General features: G+C 44.5%; 1 protein-coding gene across 4 annotated transcripts in view; it reads right to left on the bottom strand.

The window, feature by feature from the left end:
- The window catches only part of PPP4R1 (protein phosphatase 4 regulatory subunit 1), a 61,198-nt gene extending 43,487 nt beyond the window's left edge, over positions 1-17,711 (bottom strand). For 2 of the 4 annotated variants that reach the window (XM_022551411.3, XM_022551412.3), the window contains exons 1-2: positions 17,558-17,710; positions 17,415-17,459 (exon numbers count right to left, since the gene is read on the bottom strand). In XM_022551411.3, the coding sequence (XP_022407119.2) occupies positions 17,415-17,459; positions 17,558-17,564 (52 nt within the window). In that variant the 5' untranslated portion in view covers positions 17,565-17,710. Of the gene's footprint in view, positions 1-16,793; positions 17,325-17,414; positions 17,460-17,557 lie in introns of those variants that run through there. The other 2 variants (XM_089894229.1, XM_089894228.1) reach the window with 2 other exon arrangements.
- Positions 17,712-19,685: the final 1,974 nt, after the last annotated feature.

Here is a 19,685-nt window from a genome sequence, read left to right as displayed (position 1 = left end):
CAAGAAATACTAAGAAAATGATACCAGGTGGAGAGCTGGATCTTTACAAAGGAATGAAGACTAGCAGAAATGGTGAATAGGTGGGCAAACACAAAAGCCTCTTCTTATGTAAAAACATCTCTTTAGAAGATAATTAACTGTTTAAGGCAAAAGTATGTACTGTAAAATAAAGAAAAAAATGTATTGTGGGGTTTATAACATGTGTAGAAGTAAAATATATTTACAACAGCTCAAAGGCAGAATAACAGGGAGGTATATTGTCCTAAAGTTCTTTTATACATATTACGTGAAAGTAGACAGTAATAAGTCAAAGGCACATACTAATTATAAACTCTACAGCAACTATTAAACACCAAAAAAAACCCCCACCCAAAACATATAGCTAGTAAGCCAATAAAGGCCCTAAAATGGAATCATAAAAAATACTGAACCCAAAAGAAGGCAGAAAAAGAGGATAAAAGGAAAAAGGAAAAGATGGGACAAACAGATGGGAAATAGCAAGAGAGAGGAAAACCAAACAATATCAATAATCACATTAAGTGCAAATGCTCTAAGTAGCCCCGCTTAAAGGCAGAGATTGTCAAACTGGATTAAAAATAACACCTAACATGAAAATAATTCCTTACGTAGTACAGAAAAGTTTTAACACGTTATTCTGATCTACAGTTCATAGCAAAGTACCTTATATATTATGAATCAGAGCCGTAAGAACCACCCAGACACTCTCATTTGATCTATTTCCTCCTCTAAGACTGTGGAGCTGGCATGACCTCAAAGGCACCTTTATGCAGGCGCTAGGATTCTATGACTCTGACCAAACTGTTTCATCAGTCACACGCTTGTTAATCTTGAAGATAAACATTAATAGTACTGATTCAGGTCCATAAAAAGTCAGGGGCTTTTGGGAACAGTCCTAGAGCAGTGACAGTCGAACGTTGTCGTGTTTAAGACAAGCTTGGAGCACTTACCCTAAAATTCAGACCCCAGATCTCATATTCAGATCCTGGCTGTGCAGGTCTGGAGTGAGGCCCAGGAGCAATCATTTATAATAAATACCCGCAACTAGCTCAAATGCAGATTGCTGAACAACTGTATTCAAGAAACATATGCTGAGAGGGTTACAAACCATATTTTGCTTCCACTTACGTTACCACTCTACCCATTATGGTTGACAATTACTTCTGTAAAAAAGGGAGTGTTCCACTCCAGCAGAGGCACTGGGGACAAAGGTGCATTTCTATTTCCCAGAACTGCAGCCTCCTGCCAATAACTGTGGAGCCGTTTTGTCCTGAATCATCCTCTCCAAATTCAGGATTTCCTCATCAGCTCTTGATTGGACTGGGACTTTCCTGGTGGCGCAGTGGTTAAGAATCCACCAGTCAATGCAGGGGACACAGGTTTGAGCCCTGGTCCGGGAAGATCCCACATGCTGCGGAGCAGCTAAGCCCGTGTGCCACAACTACTGAGCCTGTGCTCTAGAGCCTGTGAGCCATAACTACTGAAGCCCACATGCCTAGAGCCCGTGTTCCACAACAAGAGAAGCCACCGCAATGAGGAGCCCTCGCACCGCAACGGAGAGTAGCCCCCGCTCGCCGCAACTAGAGAAAGCCCGCGCGCAGCAGCGAAGACCCAACACGCCAAAAATAAATTAATTAATTTAAAAAAATTCTTGATTGGACTAAATGGCTCTGCATTTCATATTTATGGAGGCAGCAAGGATGTGATTACCATGGCTACAGACTGCATACCTAAGTCTTACCCAGCCACCCTACAAATGCCTGCCACAGGTTACAAGAAGGAGTAACACAAAAATAATCCATAAAAACTATCACCACTAAGAAACAAAAATCCTACAGCATAAATGATAGTACAGTCAATAACATCCTCAGATAAAAAAGACAAAACAGGGCTTCCCTGGTGGCGCAGTGGTTGAGAGTCCGCCTGCCAATGCAGGGGACGCGGGTTCGTGCCCCAGTCCGGGAGGATCCCACATGCCACGGAGCGGCTGGGCCTGCATGTCCGGAGCCTGAGCTCCGCAAACGGGAGGGTCCACAATGGTGAGAGGCCCGTGTACAGCAAAAAAACAAAGCAAAACAAAAAAACAAACAAACAAAACACAAAACAGAGGGAGTAAACACAGCTATACTGCTGCAAGAATCATATAGCTTATGCAAAGTAGTACATTAATTTTAAATAGATTATGGTAAATTAAAGATGCAAATTACAACCCTTAGGAGTTCTCTCTAAAACATGCAAGAAAGGATGGCTAGAAAGCCAACCGAGAGTTAAAATGGAATGCTAAAAAATACTGAGTTAACCCCAAAGAAAGTCACAAAAGGAGCAACAGAGAAAAAAAAAGACAAATAGAAATAAGCAACCAGATCAATAATTACATTACTTATAAATGGACTAAACATTTAGGTCAAAAGGTAGAGAATCCCAAACTAATAACAAGGTAACAACTATAGTTGTTACTCAGCTATAGTCTGTCTACCAGAAACACATTTTTAAAGTCAAAATTTCAACCCATGGGTTGAAAGAAAAGGATTACAAAAAGGAGAGAGATAAAACATGAAACAGTAAGCATAAGAAAGCCAGAGTGGCTATTTTATTACCAGACAAAATAGACGAAGACAAGGAGCATTACAGAAGATGAAGAGAGACCTTTCATCACCCGACCTGTGCCCCAGCGCCCCTCCTTTCTGGGTCACTAAGTTGATTCTGGATTCTTGGACGTTACAGCAGCAAGAGACCCTTGCAGTGTTCACAGCTTTAAAAATCCAATTTCCTACACTGATGAAGTGAAGAAATCATGTCAGCTTTTAGTGTTATTTGAAATTTCAAAATGACTTAAAAGTAATGAAAACAATGATCACTTGAAATGTTTTTTCAAATTATATCTATGCTCCCCAAATTCCAGTGCTCCCTCTTCCCCTGTAAGTTTACTGTCTTGGGTAGCTGAAGGGGGACCAGGATGGAAAGGAAAAAGGAAGATGACCTAAAAGGTCAACATGAGACAGAATTCCTACACTTACGTAGGAAACCCTCATTTTTCAAAACTTAATATTTAGTTATAAAAGCTTCCATGAAGAAGGTAAATGACAAAAGTGTCAATGAAATCTTGTGTTTTTTAGTGAATTCTAACAGAATTCCTAACTGGAACAGAAACCTGGGATATGAACTGAAGTCTTATACTGAAGGGTTAGCCCATCTTGTCTCAAATCAGACTCAACAGATCCTACCAGTTCCAAATCAGGACAAGAATCAAATGTGTTACAATGCAAATTAAAGAGAACATCCAGAAAAACAGGACAAGAGAAAGAAATGATAAAACAAGGACATTTATCTTTGTTACTTGTAAAACTGAATCCCCCCCCCATCGCATGAAGGTAAGAGACCATGCAGCATAAGAGAGAGAGTCACCCCTGCATTTCAGGAAGGGCTCCATCCACTTTCCACTCCCCACACCAGCACCAGCTCCAGCAGAAACCCAGAGCCATAGAAACCAACATCCCATTCTTTTAAATTTAAGGAAAACAGCATCTAAAATGTAAAAATTTTAAAGTTGGACCCATCTGAAATTTTAAAGATGATTATCACTACACAGTTATAGCGACAGTGATGTGAAAAGGGCAGAGGCTTTTTAAAGTTAAGACAGATTTGGGTCCAAATCTCATGTTCTGCTCCTTGTGAACTATGCATGTGGACTTAATGCAAGTAATTAATTAATTTGGCTCCATTTCCTCACATGTAAAATACCTGTTTGTTGTCAAGACTTTAAGACACACAGACAAAGCTAACATCTATAACGCACCTAACATGGTGTCAGGCTAGTACATCCATGTTCCCTCGAACCGGCAATTCATTTGTTTCTGATACAGAGAATCTCATCGTAGTTTCCCTGTGTTTTTAAATGTTTTCATTCATTTCATTCAATAAGTAGGACGGCACATCTACTGTTTAAGTGCCAGGCACTCAACAGGGAACACAGATATAAAAACTAGACAGAAATTGTATGCATGTATCTATGTACACACATGTGTATATATGTGTGTGCAAAGACACAGACAAAAATATGCTACTAAGAAAGATGCACGGTGTAAGAGTACATACACACAACGTGTGCCGTCCACTGTTACACTTCTAGGTCTGCCCTGGTGAGCAAGAGAAGGCTTCAAAGCCCAGCCAATTCTGGGAAGATACACTGAGGTTTGCCAAGCAGGACAGAGGGCGGAACAGGGCGTCCTAAGCCGAGAAGCCCAAAGACAGGGAGTCGAGGAAAACCAAGTCATGTCTAGAAAATGAGTAGTTGTTCAGGACACGTGGGGCACAGGGTTCACACAGAAGTGAGGCAGGAGGAGGAGGGGACGGTGACCAACCAAAATCAACTTAGCCTTCTAGTTTTTAACAGAGTAACATTATTACATTTTGCAAACTCCTCCCACCTGGCTGGAGAAATCGCACTGCCGCCCTGTAACTGGGACCGGCGCTTGAGATTTTCTAAGCAACAATGGAGTTAAATTCAACCATTATCTCCTTTGAGTGACAATTCCGGGCAGCGGAGATACTTATTCAACTATGTTATAATAAAATGTGATTTAAATGATCAATTATTAATTAAAACCATCTTTTTTTTTTTTAAATTAAGAAAGAAGCAAAGATCGTGGTGTCTCTCCCAAGCCGAGCCGCCTGCTGGTCAGCACATGGCACTCTGAGAGCACCACCGCCAGCCTCGCCTCGCTCCCCTAACCATCATGGAAGCCCTTGGCCCCGCCAGGAGCACAACTTCTCACCTGAGGGATGCAATTCCAGCTCTGCCTGCATCAGCACCACGAGCCGCTGTCCTACTCCCCATCAACAAGGCTCAGGTATGCTCCACATTCGTGCTAATTTCATGCTCATTCAACAAGACTTCTGAGCCTACTCTTCTTAAAGCTTACACTTCTCTCAGACGTCCCAAACCTCTATTCCAAGTCCCCAGAACTACCTTCAAAAAATCACCTTCCATTCCTATCTTACTACCATACATGCATTTGATGCCAAGTCAGGAAAAAGAACGTGCCAGCGACCAGGAGCACAGGAGCGTGGGAAGAGCAGCGTGAGGGGTCACCTGTCCGCATACCTGCTTGAGGGCAGCGGGAGGGGGCGCAGAGGTGCTCAGCTGCTCTCACGCGCGCCTCAGAACAGCACCTCACCGCCCTGTCTAAACAGAGATTCTCCCACCACGGCCATAAACACCAAGCCCCTCACCGAGGACTCAACCAGAGAAACGACGTTCCCACACGGAGGGAAAGGAAAGGCTGGCTGCTGGCCCTGCACACGTGGCCGGGACCACACTTAACGGGCAACACAAGGTAATTAAGGGCCATTCTGACCACCTGGGCTTTTTCCTGAAACACTGAATCCAGAACTTAAGCCTGCTAGTCTCTAAAATGACTTTTCATCAGACTTCTTAAAGCTGTAGCTCACCTCCTCATCAAGACAAAAGCAATCTGTCCTATTTCTTTCACTCTTGTGACTCTTCTCAAAGATTGGCAATAATCTGCCAAAACTAGGGACAAGGCTGACTCCCCCATCCCAACACCCTCGTCTTAAATTCTCTTTTCTTGGATCTCTTGGAATATTTTCTCCCTTTCTAGACTATTCTTGCTTCTCTCTAACCCTTTTGTGTAGGTAGTTTCTTTCCCCCCACTTTGTCCTCCTATACACATTGTACAACACACACACAACCCTCCTCCCCTCGATAAGCCACAGTTTCCACTACCATTCACAGTGCAGAGGACCCCAAAGTTCTCCTGCTCTGACCCCCACGGCCGGGTTTGCAGGTACTTCAGAGTCTGCACCTCCATGTCACGTGTGTTCTGAAAACCAAACTGTCCAAGCCAACCTTGTAAAAAATCAGCTCTTCCTCATGACTTTCTGATTACCACCATTTTCCCCAGTAACCTGCAGTTCTCAAACTTGAGGCCTTCCGTTACTCTGTAAGGCACTTTTCTTGCCGCCACATCTGATCAGTCGCTAAGAACTAGAAATTCTACTTCTATGAAGTACTCTGTATTCCCACACCTCTCAGTTTCCAATACCCTAATTCAGAGGCTCTGATATCGTCTGCTTAGAGCAAACTGGGGTATTTGAACCCCATAAGGTACATGAAGCTTTCCCAAGGAATAAATCAAGCCGATAACTCCAAGGGCTATACCAGACCCCAACCTCCAGGAGTACTCCATCACAAAAATGTGCCTGGGCTGTGGATCGAAGACTTTCCCTTCACAACCTCCCACCTCCCGTGACCTCAAGGCTGCAGTGCTGCACTGCCCCCATGCAGAAAAGCCTCCACTGCAAAGCAAAGGGATCCTCTGCAACACTGATGAAGTGTTAAGAGTTCAACTCTCTAAAGGCTGTAATATATACTTTTACAAGTCAGGTATTCATTCTTCAACCCTTTGCTTTCAAAAAAATTGAAAGACCGATAGCTCATTAAAAGTAATTTAAAAATTTTTGACACATAGGTTGGAAGCAGTTCAAGGAAAGTAGTGGCATCGCTAGTAAAACCCTTTCCATCCACTTATCTATGTCAACAAAATTTCTCTGGGCTTATAGCTCTTACAATAAAAAGTAGAAATTGATGCTAAATACTGTCTTATTCTAGCAATAAATTATATTCACCCATGAATACATGTTACTTTTTAAAAGCTCCATCCATTTTATTAACAGACACCTATTTAATAAAATTTTGTTTACCAAGTGTTTATCATAATTTGCAATACATTCTGGTTGATCAACTGAGTATTAATAAAGAAAACAAAGTTTTAAAGTTTTTTTATGGCCACAGGAAATTAAAAATTTCAATTTCTCCTTATATCTTTGGTGCAAAGAAACGTGATAGGGTGATCAATAAAACTTGCAAGCATAAAAATATATTAAGGTAAAATTTTGTGCAGGAAATAGAAAGATCAAGGAGAAAAAAAGAACAATGTAAAATTCCCAATTTAAAGTTTATTCTTGAATTTTTGAAAATGGATGAGAGTGTGAAGTGCTACATTTAGATTCCATTTTTAAAAGTGATTATGACAGTTTCATTTTGAAAATACCTTTAAACTTGAAAATGTCTGAGAGAAAATTTCTGAGATTAGTTTAGAAGGTATCCAGTCATTAAGTGTGAAGACCACTGCTCTCGACTATCACGACGGTCAATCCACTTACTCCAGTCTCCTCAGCCTAACCCGGTTTGCAAATCAGAACCACTTCCACCTTCCGAAAGCCCGCCCCCTCCCCTCCCCCACCCGTCTGGATGAAGGTACCGCTCTCCCACCGTAATCCAAGGGCCCCCTGATCTGCCCCCACAAACCCCGCACACAGCCTGGGCGGGGGGCCGTTTTCTGCAGGTGCCTCACACTTTTCCACCTGCTCCATGTCTGCCCTCTTTACCATCTCAGCTTACAGTCACCCAGGAAGTTATTTCCTACTCTTTCTGATGAAGAGCTCTTCCTCCTACGAACTCCCCACAGCCTTGGGGGCCTGCGCTTTACTCCACCAGCAATCGCAGCGTTTTATTTTTTCTTCTTTATTTTTTTGTTCCCCCACCCCCAACCCGGCAACCGAAACACAGGTAAAGTCCCAGAAGACGAAGCCTGTCTTGCTAATCTTTTTATTACCTAAACAAACAAACACCAAAAATGGGGTCTAATGCTTCTCCAGAAGAATGCCTATTCATTAACATTTGTTAATGAGAAGGTAGTCCACAGAGACACCTGCGGAGACAAGGGTCTTTTAATAGCACTTAATCCTCCCCTAAGACACTCACAGACCATTAGCATATTAGCACCTTTGAGAAGTACTACACCCAAGAGAACTGATTAATTTGTACAACTTAACTTTCACCAAGCTTGATGAAAACATCCTTCTATTCTCCACACAGCCTCTAGGAATAGCCACTAAAACAGAAAAAAGCTGATGATCTGTCCTCCTTCAATCTTTCCCTTGATAATGCTAAGGCCACAATAAACTTGCCGAATTTTTGTTTGTTTCCCAAGTCCTTTACATCTTAGAAAATGAAAGATAACGAGACACACCATACAGATTTAATCATTTATAAGAGTTACCTTAACATTTGGGGCTTTAAATATTTTAACAAATAAACCAACAAACAGGAAAGGCAAGCTCTTCTGAAAAGCAGAAAGCCAGCAAGGAAATGTAACTGATTCAGGTAAGAATCATCTACACACACTAATACTAACGGGTGAATGTTTGCCTGGGAATGGGATATCCCCCAGCATCAAGTCACTTCTCTTACCAACTTTTGATACAGAAAAAAAAAAAAAGAGAGAATCTTTAAGTGGAGAAACCTGGTAGACATCACACCTTAACCAAGCTGTTAAAAATCAAATCCCCACCACCAACGATGGAGAACTGACATCAGGTGCCTTTTGAGATGAAGCACTGAGAAAATCACGGAATTACTTACATAGCATCTCTGCACACACACAAAGAGGAAGGGAGGGAGAAAGGAGCATAACCTGAATTAAATCACGGGGAAACAGATAAAACCAAGCTGACTCTTCAAAACTACCAACATCATGAAAGATAAAGGCTGAGAAATTGTTCCAAACTAAAGAGACATGACAACTAAATGCAATGGCAGGAGCCTGGATTGGCAAGATAGTTGCTATAAAGGACATTATTGGACAATCGCTGAAACCTGGGAATGAGCTACGACGTATTACATAGCTGATTTGTATCAATGTTACACTTTCTGAATTTGAGTGATTATGAGAGCCTGGCCTTGCTCTTAGGAGATACAGGCTAATGGTCAGGTCTACAACTTCTTAAAAAGGTGCAACAAAGAAATTAAGATTAAGAATAACCTATACATTACACTGTGTGTCTGTAATTATAATCGTATAGAGAAAACAAAGAGTAAACTGCCAAAATGTTAACAATGTTGAATGGAGGTGAAGAGTTTGGGGAATTAACTATAACACCTGTGCAACCTTTGTGTAAGTCGGAAAATTCTCAAAGTAACAATTTAATTTGAAAACAAATCATTTCATTATTTTACCGCAAGTTACAATACGTTTTATGGCCTTATTCAGCTTGGCCAGAAAATCACAATTCATCTCAGCAACTATATACTGAAGGCCTACTGTGTGCTGGGCTCTCTGCTATGGGTAAAGAATAAAAATGTTCCAGATATATATCCTCAAGCAACAGGTATGTCAAGTTTCAATGTGTGACAATATGCTTATCAGAAATCCTTTCTTCAAATATATTAAAAGTTTACTAAATTCTTAGAAATGATTTTTACTAGTAAATAAGTATAAATTTGTCCTAGAGCATATTTAATTTCACAACTGAATTTAAGCAGGAATAATGTGCTAAAGTTTACTCTATGAATATTTCAAAAAACATTTCCCTAAAGTATATATGCACATAAAAGAGGAAGGGGCATGTTTATCTACTTTCAAATTAGGTACCAAGATCACGTTTTCTATACAGCATTCTACTGGTCAGAGATGCAGCACATCAGAGCGTTTGCAGGTGTGGACTCCCATACATTATAGATGTGGTGTTTGTTTCTCCAGTGTGCAAACATTTTCCTTGCAGTCCTATTAACCCAATTGTTTTGGTTAGTAATCCTTTTTTCTGTACATAATCCAAACATAAAACTTGAGCTAATCCAGGTCCAAGTAATCACCAGTCCCCATAAATGAGGTACTTGAATTTATCTAAAGTCTTGAGGTTTTATTTCTACCAAAAACTAATTTGATAGATTTAAATGTGAAAATAATCTCTATCAAATCTGACTTTGAATACAACTTCAAAGCAGTATATAAATTTAAATATAAATTCAGCAATAAGATTTCGGACTGACCACTTCAGTAATCACGTAGTGCCAGGATCAGACATGTCAGATCACGCCAATGTTCTTGCCCACTTTTGCTCCAATGACTGACTCCCTTATATACGAGTGTTTTAAAACACAAAGAAAAAGGGTATATTGTGCTTCCAACATTCCCCATGGCAGGCACTACCTGGACAAAAATGATTTTACCCACCAAATACTTGGAACATGCTATGACCTTCCCATCGCCCAGAACCTCTAGGAGGTTAGATAACTAAATAAGGGACAAATTAAGGTAGGTCAAAACTGGAAGGCAGGAAGAGTACAGTAATAAAGAGTAATAAAGTAATAAAGACTGTGTCAGCCAGGTCTCGATGTAACCCAACACTTGCAAGGGAGGTGACTGAGCAAATTACTTAACTGCTCAGATAAGCCTCATCAGGTACCACTTCTGTAAATTTGTGGGGCTACACACCTCACCGGGGAATAGTGTCAGCAAGATTACAGCACAACACCCAATACACAGTATGACAACACATGGTAATTTTTTTTTTTTTTTGCAGTATGCAGGCCTCTCACTGCTGCGGCCTCTCCCGTCGCGGAGCACAGGCTCCGGACGCGCAGGCTCAGCGGCCATGGCTCACGGGCCCAGCCACTCCGCGGCATGTAGGACCCTCCCGGACCGGGGCACGAACCCGTGTCCGCTGCATCGGCAGGCAAACTCTTAACTACTGTGACACCAGGGAAGCCCAACACGTGGTAATTTTAAAAATGAACAAAATCCAGAAATTTCTCCCACTTCCCTTCTGCAGCAAGTTAAAGAACTATGTGAGAGGATATCTGAGGAAAAAACTTTAAAACCTACAAGGTCTGAATAGTATTCTACCCTCTGCCACCAAGCCGCGTGTGCAAGACCTTGGGCCCAAACTTTCTCATGCTTATAATGAGAAGGATGAATATATAGTCTGTCCTCTAGCTCTTGATTTCTGTAATTCTGGAATCATTGGCTCACGACAGGCATAGCACAATTCAAATTTTTAAAGTTTATGTGATTCTCTGGATTATACAGCAAACCAATTTAAAATATAAAATTCAACTTTTGTTTACCAATATTCTTGTTACCATTAAGGCTGACCCCAAATGGTGAAACGTGCTTATTAGCATGATAAAAAACAAGCAATATGTTGCTTCTTTTAATCTGGTGATCAATATTAAGATGAAAGTGAATTTAGTGATTATACAGGTGGGCTTTGTTACAGTAGAACCAGCAAGAAAATGTCTCAAGAATTTAATCATTTAAACTTTCATAAACTACCATACCTCACCATAATCTCAGATGTTCTTCTGTTCGCGGATTACAACATCACATTGCAGGTATATGCCTTGTGAGATATTTAGAGTTAAAATAAATGACACTGGGATGTCTTTAAAGTACTCTAGCTGCCTCCTCCCAACCCCTACCCACAAAAGTTCAGATGTTAAAGGAGAGTAAGTAAAAGGTGGGTGTAGGATGGCTCATTTGCTTTTGTGTATTTTCGAAATTTCCCATTTAAAAAGTGAACCGGGCTTCCCTGGTGGCGCAGTGGTTGAGAGTCCGCCTGCCGATGCAGGGGACACGGGTTCGTGCCGCGGTCCAGGAAGAGCCCACATACCGCGGAGCGGCTGGGCCCGTGAGCCATGGCCGCTGAGCCTGCGCTCTGCAACGGGAGAGACCACAACAGTGAGAGGCCTGCGTACCGCAAAAAAAAAAAAAAAAAAAAGAACAGTATTTACCTTAAAAAATCAATGTAGTGCATAATATTAAAAAACTAAAAAAGAGGGCTTCCCTGGTGGCGCAGTGGTTGAGAATCCGCCTGCTGATGCAGGGGACATGGGTTCGTGCCCCAGTCTGGGAAGATCCCACATGCCGCGGAGAGGCTAGGCCCATGAGCCATGGCCGCTGAGCCTGCGCGTCCAGAGCCTGTGCTCCGCAAAGGGAGAGGCCACAACAGTGAGAGGCCCGTGTACTGCAAAAAAAAAAAAAAAAACTAAAAAAGAAAAATATCATGAATGCAGAAAAGCATTTGACAAAATCCAACATTCATTCCTAATTTCAAAAAAGGTCTCAGGAAACCCAGGGGACTTTTCTCAACCTCATAAAGGGCATCTGTGAAAAAATAATAAATTGAACAGCGAAATTCAAACTTCCACGCTTCAAAATACACTGTTAGGACAATGAAAAGAAAGTCAAGGGATGGAAAATAATATTTGCAAATCCCATATCTGAGAAAGGACCTGAATTCGGAATATACAAAGAACTCTCAAAAAAAAAAAAAAAAAAAAAAAGAACTCTCAGAACATAGTAAGAAAACAACCCAATAAAAAAAGATTTGGACACTTCACCAAAGAAGATATACAGATGCTAAATGAGCACATAAAAAGATGAGCATTATCAGACTTTAAGGAAATGCAAATTCAAACTGCAAAGAAAAACACACTTAAGAGACTAAAGTGCCCGGCAAGGGTGTGGGGCACCTTGGACTCACACAGGCTGGTCGGGGCGGGAAGCCGTACAGCCACTTTGGAAAACAGTCTGGCAGGTTATCTGCCCGAGAGAAGGGAATGTTACATCCACACAGAGACTTGCACCTGAGAGAGCCGTGACGGCGAAGAACTGAAAGCAGTCCAAAAGCCTAGCAACATCTTAAAGACAGAACACCTGAGAGAAGTGATGCAAACTTGCTCAAGATGATACAGTGAATAAATGGCCTGAACCTGGCTCTAAGTTTATGAAGCCCAGCGCTCTTCCCCCTTCACTGAACTATACCGGGACATATTCCAGAAGCGCAGCACGATCAATGCTCAAATACTAACCAAACTGGTACCAATTAGGCCAGAAAAGGAGTCTGCTCCTAGGTCTGGGGAGAAAGGGAGCTAAGAAGACTGACTTGTAAGGAGAGAGTTGGGGACGGGCGTGGGGAAGTGGCCTCGGGGGACCTGCAAGCTGGGAGACTGTGCAAAAGTCCCCTCCTACAAGTTCTAGGGAGCACTGGCCTCTTCACCACCTTCACCAAAGTTGCAGAGGTGTGTCATCCGCTCTTCTTCCCAAAACATTAAATCAGGTTTACTTTCAGATCCAAGTTAAAAGCAAAACAACACCCCAATTCAAGCGCATAAACTGCCCACCCTCTCATGTAGCTGATGGCAAAAATTCTGTCATCAAGACAGAACAATGAAAAATTCCAAAACATAAGGCAAACACAGGGGTGAAGTAACAGTAGTTTAATAAACAAATATAAAATCTTTGTTTTGATGAGAGGAGGAAATGAGGCCAAAGGACCAGAAATATATAAACCAGTGATCAACACGTGGCAGACTAAGAACTCCACCCAGCAAGGGCTTGTTCTCTCTCACAGGTAGAAGAATAAAAACCTATGCATTTAGGTGTTGGGTCCCCCACGCCCCGGTCCTGCAGCTACAAGCCCAAGCGGCTGACACGCACGGTTACAGAGAACAAAGAGTACTCTCCCATTTTTTTCTTTTTTTTAGAAATTCTGTATGGGGAATTATGACCCAAGGCATCATTAACTGATTCTATATGCATGTGGGTACCACTAAAACCATTTTTAAGCACCTTTTCTAAGACACCAACCATATTATCTCTAAACAAAGACTTCTCCTGTCCAGTCTTGCTGGTAGCAATCAAAACATGCTACAAGTCTCATGACTTGCTCTCCCAAATCCCTATTTAACAACACTTCTAAATATTATGATTTTCAAGGGCACCTTCCTCAGGTTTTCGACCGACTCCCTGGCCACCACAGGACACAGCCCCAACCTTTCACTCCTCGCTTCCCCAGGTGGCGAGACTCTAAGAAGCTCATCAAACCCAGTTTTCAGAAACAGTCGAGGGCCCAGAGGCTCTGGACGGAGTTTAGTCTAGGTAGTTACACCCCATTAGTTCTGGATCCATCGTTAATTCACTGTTTCAAACCTGAAAAACAGTATCACGTAACAGGACTCCAAAACTTTAACAGGAAAAATTCTGTGCTGTGTCATATTCCAGAACACAGCTCCAAAAGCCCTTCAGCAGCATGCTAGTCACAGCTGAGAGAGGTTAACATAAAGACTTACACCTGAGCCTCATTTGAATCCCCTCCCTCTAGGTTAAATTAAACCTCAGGCAGCATGCTAGATTCATCTTCAAGGGTATTTATTCTAAGCACAGGTTCAAACAAATCGCCTATGCAAGCTGGGGCAGCTCGATGGTGTAAATTGGGCAATCTAAGAAAAAACAGTGTTTAAAATACAATATTTAGAATCAGGAGGCCTGGCTTAAAATTCTGGTTGGTACTTAGGAATTTTGTCCCCTGAGAGAATGATTTAGTCCCTCCGCATATCAGCTGACTTATTTATTAGTATCGGCACACCAGAGCCTACACGTCCCATGGCTACTGGGAAGAACCACCCGCATACAAAAGCTACTGCAAACCACTAAGCGTTACATCATCTTTCTTTTAAAATAATCTTCTTCAACATATTACTGACAGAAATTTAAATTTTAATCTAACTCCTGTGAAATTATTTTTACAAACGTTAACTCACCAAATCCTACTGTACCTTAAGTCCCATCTCACCTATCCTAGAAATCTAGCAACTTCAATGTACATCAAAATTGCATCTGTGAAGAACCGACAGTAGAAATTTGAAACTCTTTCTCTGAAAGTCTATCCAGAATTCTGCACTGACTTCCATCATTCCAGGCACAGGAAGGGTTCACCCAACTCGGAAGTTGCTCTGCTTTCACTCTGAAATTCAAAGTGTGTTTCATTGGACAGTATTGGAAGCATCCCTTTTAACCGAAAACAAACTTAGTTTTTCAATGCATTATTCTCCTAAACTTAATTTTTTTTTCTAAACTTAATTTTAATAGTACCTTACGATGATGATATTTACTTATCTTTATGACCTTTTGAGATGTACATACAAGGCGCCATTTTTCACACATTAGGATTTTGTTTCTTTTTCTCCAAGGGTTACCAGTCAAGTCCATCTCTGTCCAACCCTCTTCCAGTTCTACCCACTTTTCTACTGATTCTACACAGAGACTTGGGGGCTTAAAACGAAACAAATCAAATTAACGAACTGAGAGCCTCATCTCAGGGTCTGGCAATGCCCCCCCTTTCAAGATCTGGACCCCACCCAGGGCCTCCCCCCGGCACCCCAGCTTCTCATCACTTGTAGAATAGTATTTACTCTCTCTTCCGTCTTAGTCTAGGTTCTGCACTTAGGAAAGGTGACCAAGAATATAGAGCAGGAGCAAAGAACAACGTCTTCCCCTCTCAAAGGCTGACTCAGCCCTGGCCTGGCTGGAAGGGGCAGGTCTGGAGGCGGCCTCCACCAGCGCTGCCCAAGACAGAAGACCGGGCTCAGGAGACACAGCCCAGTTGTGCGGGCAGCCCAAGCCCCTCTCTAACGTCTCTGGTCCTCTCCCTTCTCCAGGATGTGCAGAGCCTCTCCATTCCCTGCCCGTCCATCTCGCCCTGGACCAAGGTCCCACCGCCAGGTTCCCCTCTCACCCTTCCTCCCTTCAAAACAGATGCCGAGTGGTCCTTCAGCTGGCCATATGTTCCAAGATCCCTTGTTCCTGAATATTCTGGGTAAAGGTTATCACCTGTAGAAACTATAGCAACTAAGAAAATAAGCAATTATTCTAACAACGACTTCAACCAAATTATAAATATGCAAATAAACTGTGCCTTCAAAGGTCGAAGATTTTATCCTAAATTAAAACACACTGGACAATACTGTAAATCAACTATACTTCAGTGAAAAAAAACCCCACACTGCGAATGAACTGGACCTTAAAAAAAGTTAACTGCAAGCATTAGTAGCAACTGTAAATATGTAAATTCTGTGGTGTAATGGTCGACATCAGTATTCCCTTCCCTCAACTTTCCTTCCAGCTTCCCTCACTCTTTACTCATAACAACAACACATAATAGTCACTATTTCCCTGCTACTATTCTAAGTGCTTTACATGCATTAACTTATGTAAGGCTCTAAACAACTCTATGAGGCAGGTAATATTAATTACAGCTGTTTACAAATGACAACACTTAGACACAGAAAAGTTCAATTGAGCTGCAGGAGTCCATCCAAAGTGACAACGCCAAGAACGGAACAAAGCAGTTCAGCTCCTGAGTCTTGTCTATTAACAACTGTGCTAGGATGCTTCTGACACCTTCATTGTCACACTTACATTAAAACTGCTTGTAAACCACTAGAGGGCACGGATTGTGACCATCCTTCACACTGCTCTATCCTCAGTACCAAGCAGAAGTCTGGAGGGTCCTGAGAAATCACTGTTGAGTTCTGCACAGGTAGGCTGCCCCTTCTAGACTGTGCCCCTTAAGGGTGAAGGGCCAAAGTACAGCTCATCCTTTAAGCTTTAAGTGTGCAATGGCACCTAAGTGACAATAAATGAATGATGGTCCGCGACACCTGCTGAAGGAAAGCGTCTTCTATCTGCAAAGCCTTGAACCTAAATACAAGCCTGAGAAGCCCCGGTCTGGAGACAGTCACCTCTCCAAACCTCTCCATTCTAACTTTGCAGAAAACCAAGCGCTGCCTTAACTAACATTTCAAACTTACCCGTAGGCAGCCCAGAGTCCTACGGTACAACGTTAGGGAAATGCAAGTGCTGTCCTTCACTACATGTGCACTGCTACCTTAACAGAGAGTTTTACTGAAAAAACATAAACCCAGACTTCGCAAAAGATAAGTTTACATATAGTTAATTCACTTTCGAAATACTTCTTTTTAGAGACTCCTAAAGAGTAAATTCCCCTCACTTCACTCAAAACCCCCAGTAATTTAAAAATTAAGCTTCATGTGGGCACGAGAAACCACATTAGACATGCTAAGGATTAACTCCACGGCATTTACAAGAGCAATTTCAAAGCGCAGCTACCTCGGAATTCCCGACTTGGATGATATTAGGGTCAGTGAGTCTCAGCACCGGGCGGGCTCTCCCCTAAGCCCCACACACGTCCCTCCCGGGTCACCACTTCAACTCGAAGGCAATTTCCAAATTATCTTCCGATCTCGGAAGAGCACATACGAGAGAGACACTTCCTTTCTGACACTCCTCCAGGAACAATGTCAAACTTTCTGCTTTTCTTGAAGCAAAAGACCAAGCCCTGAAAACTTCACTGTCGCCGGGAAAGCCGAGATGTGAAGATGCAGGAAGGCCCGGCTGAGTCGCCAACATTTGCGCCGAAGAAAGAGTCGGTGAAGCCGGACCATCCCGCCCAGGCCGCCCCTTCTGCCTCCGCGGCCACGGACCCCGGATCCCGGACCCCGGGACGGCGCGGCGCTAGGGCGGCCTCGGGAAGGCTCCGTGCGGCGGGCGGCGCCCCGACCCGCCCGCGGCCCCCGTCCCCGCCGAGGCGCCGGGAACCAACGGCCGCGCTCCCGCTTCCGCCGCCGGGGCTCCGCCCGAACGGCCGCCGGCCGCCCCCGAGACCGCGCCGAGGCCTTGGGCGCCCGCCGCCCTTCCTCCCGCCCGGCCCGGGCCCGGCCGCTCACTCACATCCGTCCGCGTCCTCCGGCAGGTCCTCCTGCAGCAGCGTCAGGTCTGCGCCGAAGGAGACAAGAAAGGCCGTGAGCCCGCCGCCCGCCTCCCGCCGCCCCGCGCCCCCGCCTGCCGCCCGCCGCCCGCCGCGGAGCCCGTACCCGCCATCTTGCGGCGCCCCCTCCTCCGCCGTCGCCCGGGGACCCGGGGCTCCAGGGGCGGTGCGCGCGGCGGCCGGTGGACGCGCGCGGGGGGCGGCGCCGCGGGGACGCGCAGGGCGGGCCGAGGGCGGCGGGCCGGGGGTGGCTCCGGACGCCGGGCGGACCCGGCCCGCCCCGCCCGCCTGCGCGCCGCTCCGCCTCCCGCCTCGCTCGCTCCGCCCGCCGGCGCGCTCTCGGCTCAGCCCGGCCCGGTGGTGCGCGGAGTGTGGTGGCGCGGCTACTGCCGTCGCCGGAGCCCCGCGCCGTGTGGCGGGCGGGGCGGGCGGGGCCTCCCGCGCGCTTTGTTGGGTCACCGGCGCCGCCAGACGGGCCGCGCGCACCGGGGGCCGCGGGGCCACCTCCGGGCGGGAAGCACCGCCTCCGCGCCGGCCGCCGCGAACAAAGCCGCGGGGACGGCCGGGCTTCCCCACTGGTCCCCCGCGTCCCGGCGCTGGGCTCAGGTCCGCTCCGCCGCCTGCGCGGTGGGCGTGCGACCCGGGTGTAGGAGGACGGGCGACCCTCGCCCCCGGGATTGTCGGGATTAATGAAGAATGGCCGGAACCGAGCACCGTGTACTGGGCATCCCGCAGGTGCTGGGGGAACGGCGCCTAGCATTAGCTTTTTGTCTTTAAATAATTTTGGTAGCCCTTGAGATGCTCAGCTGAAATGTGTAGCACAGACTCTATTATTCCACACGTGTTAAGTGATGAACGCAAGCTCCCAGTGCAGAGTGGGGGCCCAACCCAGGATTTCTGACCCACTTCCCACTGTCCTGTGTCCAGGAGTGCAGCCCACCTCCCCGTCTCCCCAAAGCCTCCAAGATGGTGATGCCCTCAGGGGAGACAACACAGGGACTTGTGTAAGTGATGCCACGTTGGGCTCTGGGGGAGGAGACGAAATTCTGAATAGTCTGCACGGTGGTCTTAATCAAGGACACTATATTACACCAGAGCCTCTGAAATTCATAATTCTGGGTAATAAAATGGGTCCCACGTAGCTATTCCAAAAACTTCCCTCTCAGATGTTACAGGATGGAACGCATATTGCATAGTATGTATTAGGCTTCTGAGAGTAATAAAAACTGGAATAGCATCTCTAACTCTAGGTGTGTGTCTAATTTTCTCAAACATAGAATAATTAAAACTAAAAGCCAAACGGGAACAATCTAGTTTCACACCCTTATGTGAATTCAGCTGATACTCTCAAAATGACAAGGAGTTATAAATTCACAAACTATCAATTGACTCAATCCGTGAGAATTTTGCCTTGCTGACACCCACCATTTTAGCAATTCTGGGTAGGAGGAGGAGGAGGACAGAGCATTTGGCTCTTTACACTAACTGGTGGTCTCCCTGCAGCAACACAAAATCGACAGAACGCCAGCTAGGCTTCAGCCCCTGGACACACAAAGGTGAAGAGAATGATCTGGACCATCTACCCAGTAAAGTCAGACTTAACAATTCTCAGTGATGGTGATAAAACAGAGGTTATGCACCAAATGCTAGCCTGGGATACAGATCAACTAATTCTGCCTTGGGTAGCGAGGCTGCACAGTGAGTTTTATCTCACGTTCTCTGGGAAGGCAGCCAAGGAGGAGGGGCTGGGTAGTTTTGTCCATATTGTTCAGGAGCTGTGCATTTGGTTATCGTCTTACCTGCATCCCATGTTACAGCAGGTCCCTTGAGGCAGCTCGGTTTTTAGACATTTCAGTGAGGATGTTCTTATTCACGGTTTGGCACAAGCATGTTTTTTACATTTGATGTTTTCTCCCACTCTCTAGTCCTTTCTCAAACATACAATAAAAATTTTTTTACACCAGTATTCACTCTATAAAAGGCACTGTTTCCTCCTCATAGAAAATGGTATTTAAAGAACAGCCATTATTATTCTATGCCCTTACCCCAACTGTACTTACAGTGTCACGCCTGTGGATGCTGGAAGCTGTGCGTCTAGTGGTCAGAGCACAACCCAGAGTCTGCTCTGCCCCTGAAATCTGCAAAATAGAAGGAATGTCACAAGTCACTTTTAAAAAGTATTATCCAACTATGGCTATTAAGGCCTGGATTTTTCAGAATAAGTCCTCTTCCAA

Source organism: Delphinapterus leucas, chromosome 14, assembly GCF_059928025.1.
Source record: "Delphinapterus leucas isolate spDelLeu-1000000601 "Yukka" chromosome 14, BTC_Dleu_Yukka2, whole genome shotgun sequence".
Lineage (NCBI taxonomy): Eukaryota > Metazoa > Chordata > Mammalia > Artiodactyla > Monodontidae > Delphinapterus > Delphinapterus leucas.
Note: the sequence above shows the minus strand (reverse complement) of the source record. Positions and strands in the feature narration are given on the sequence as shown.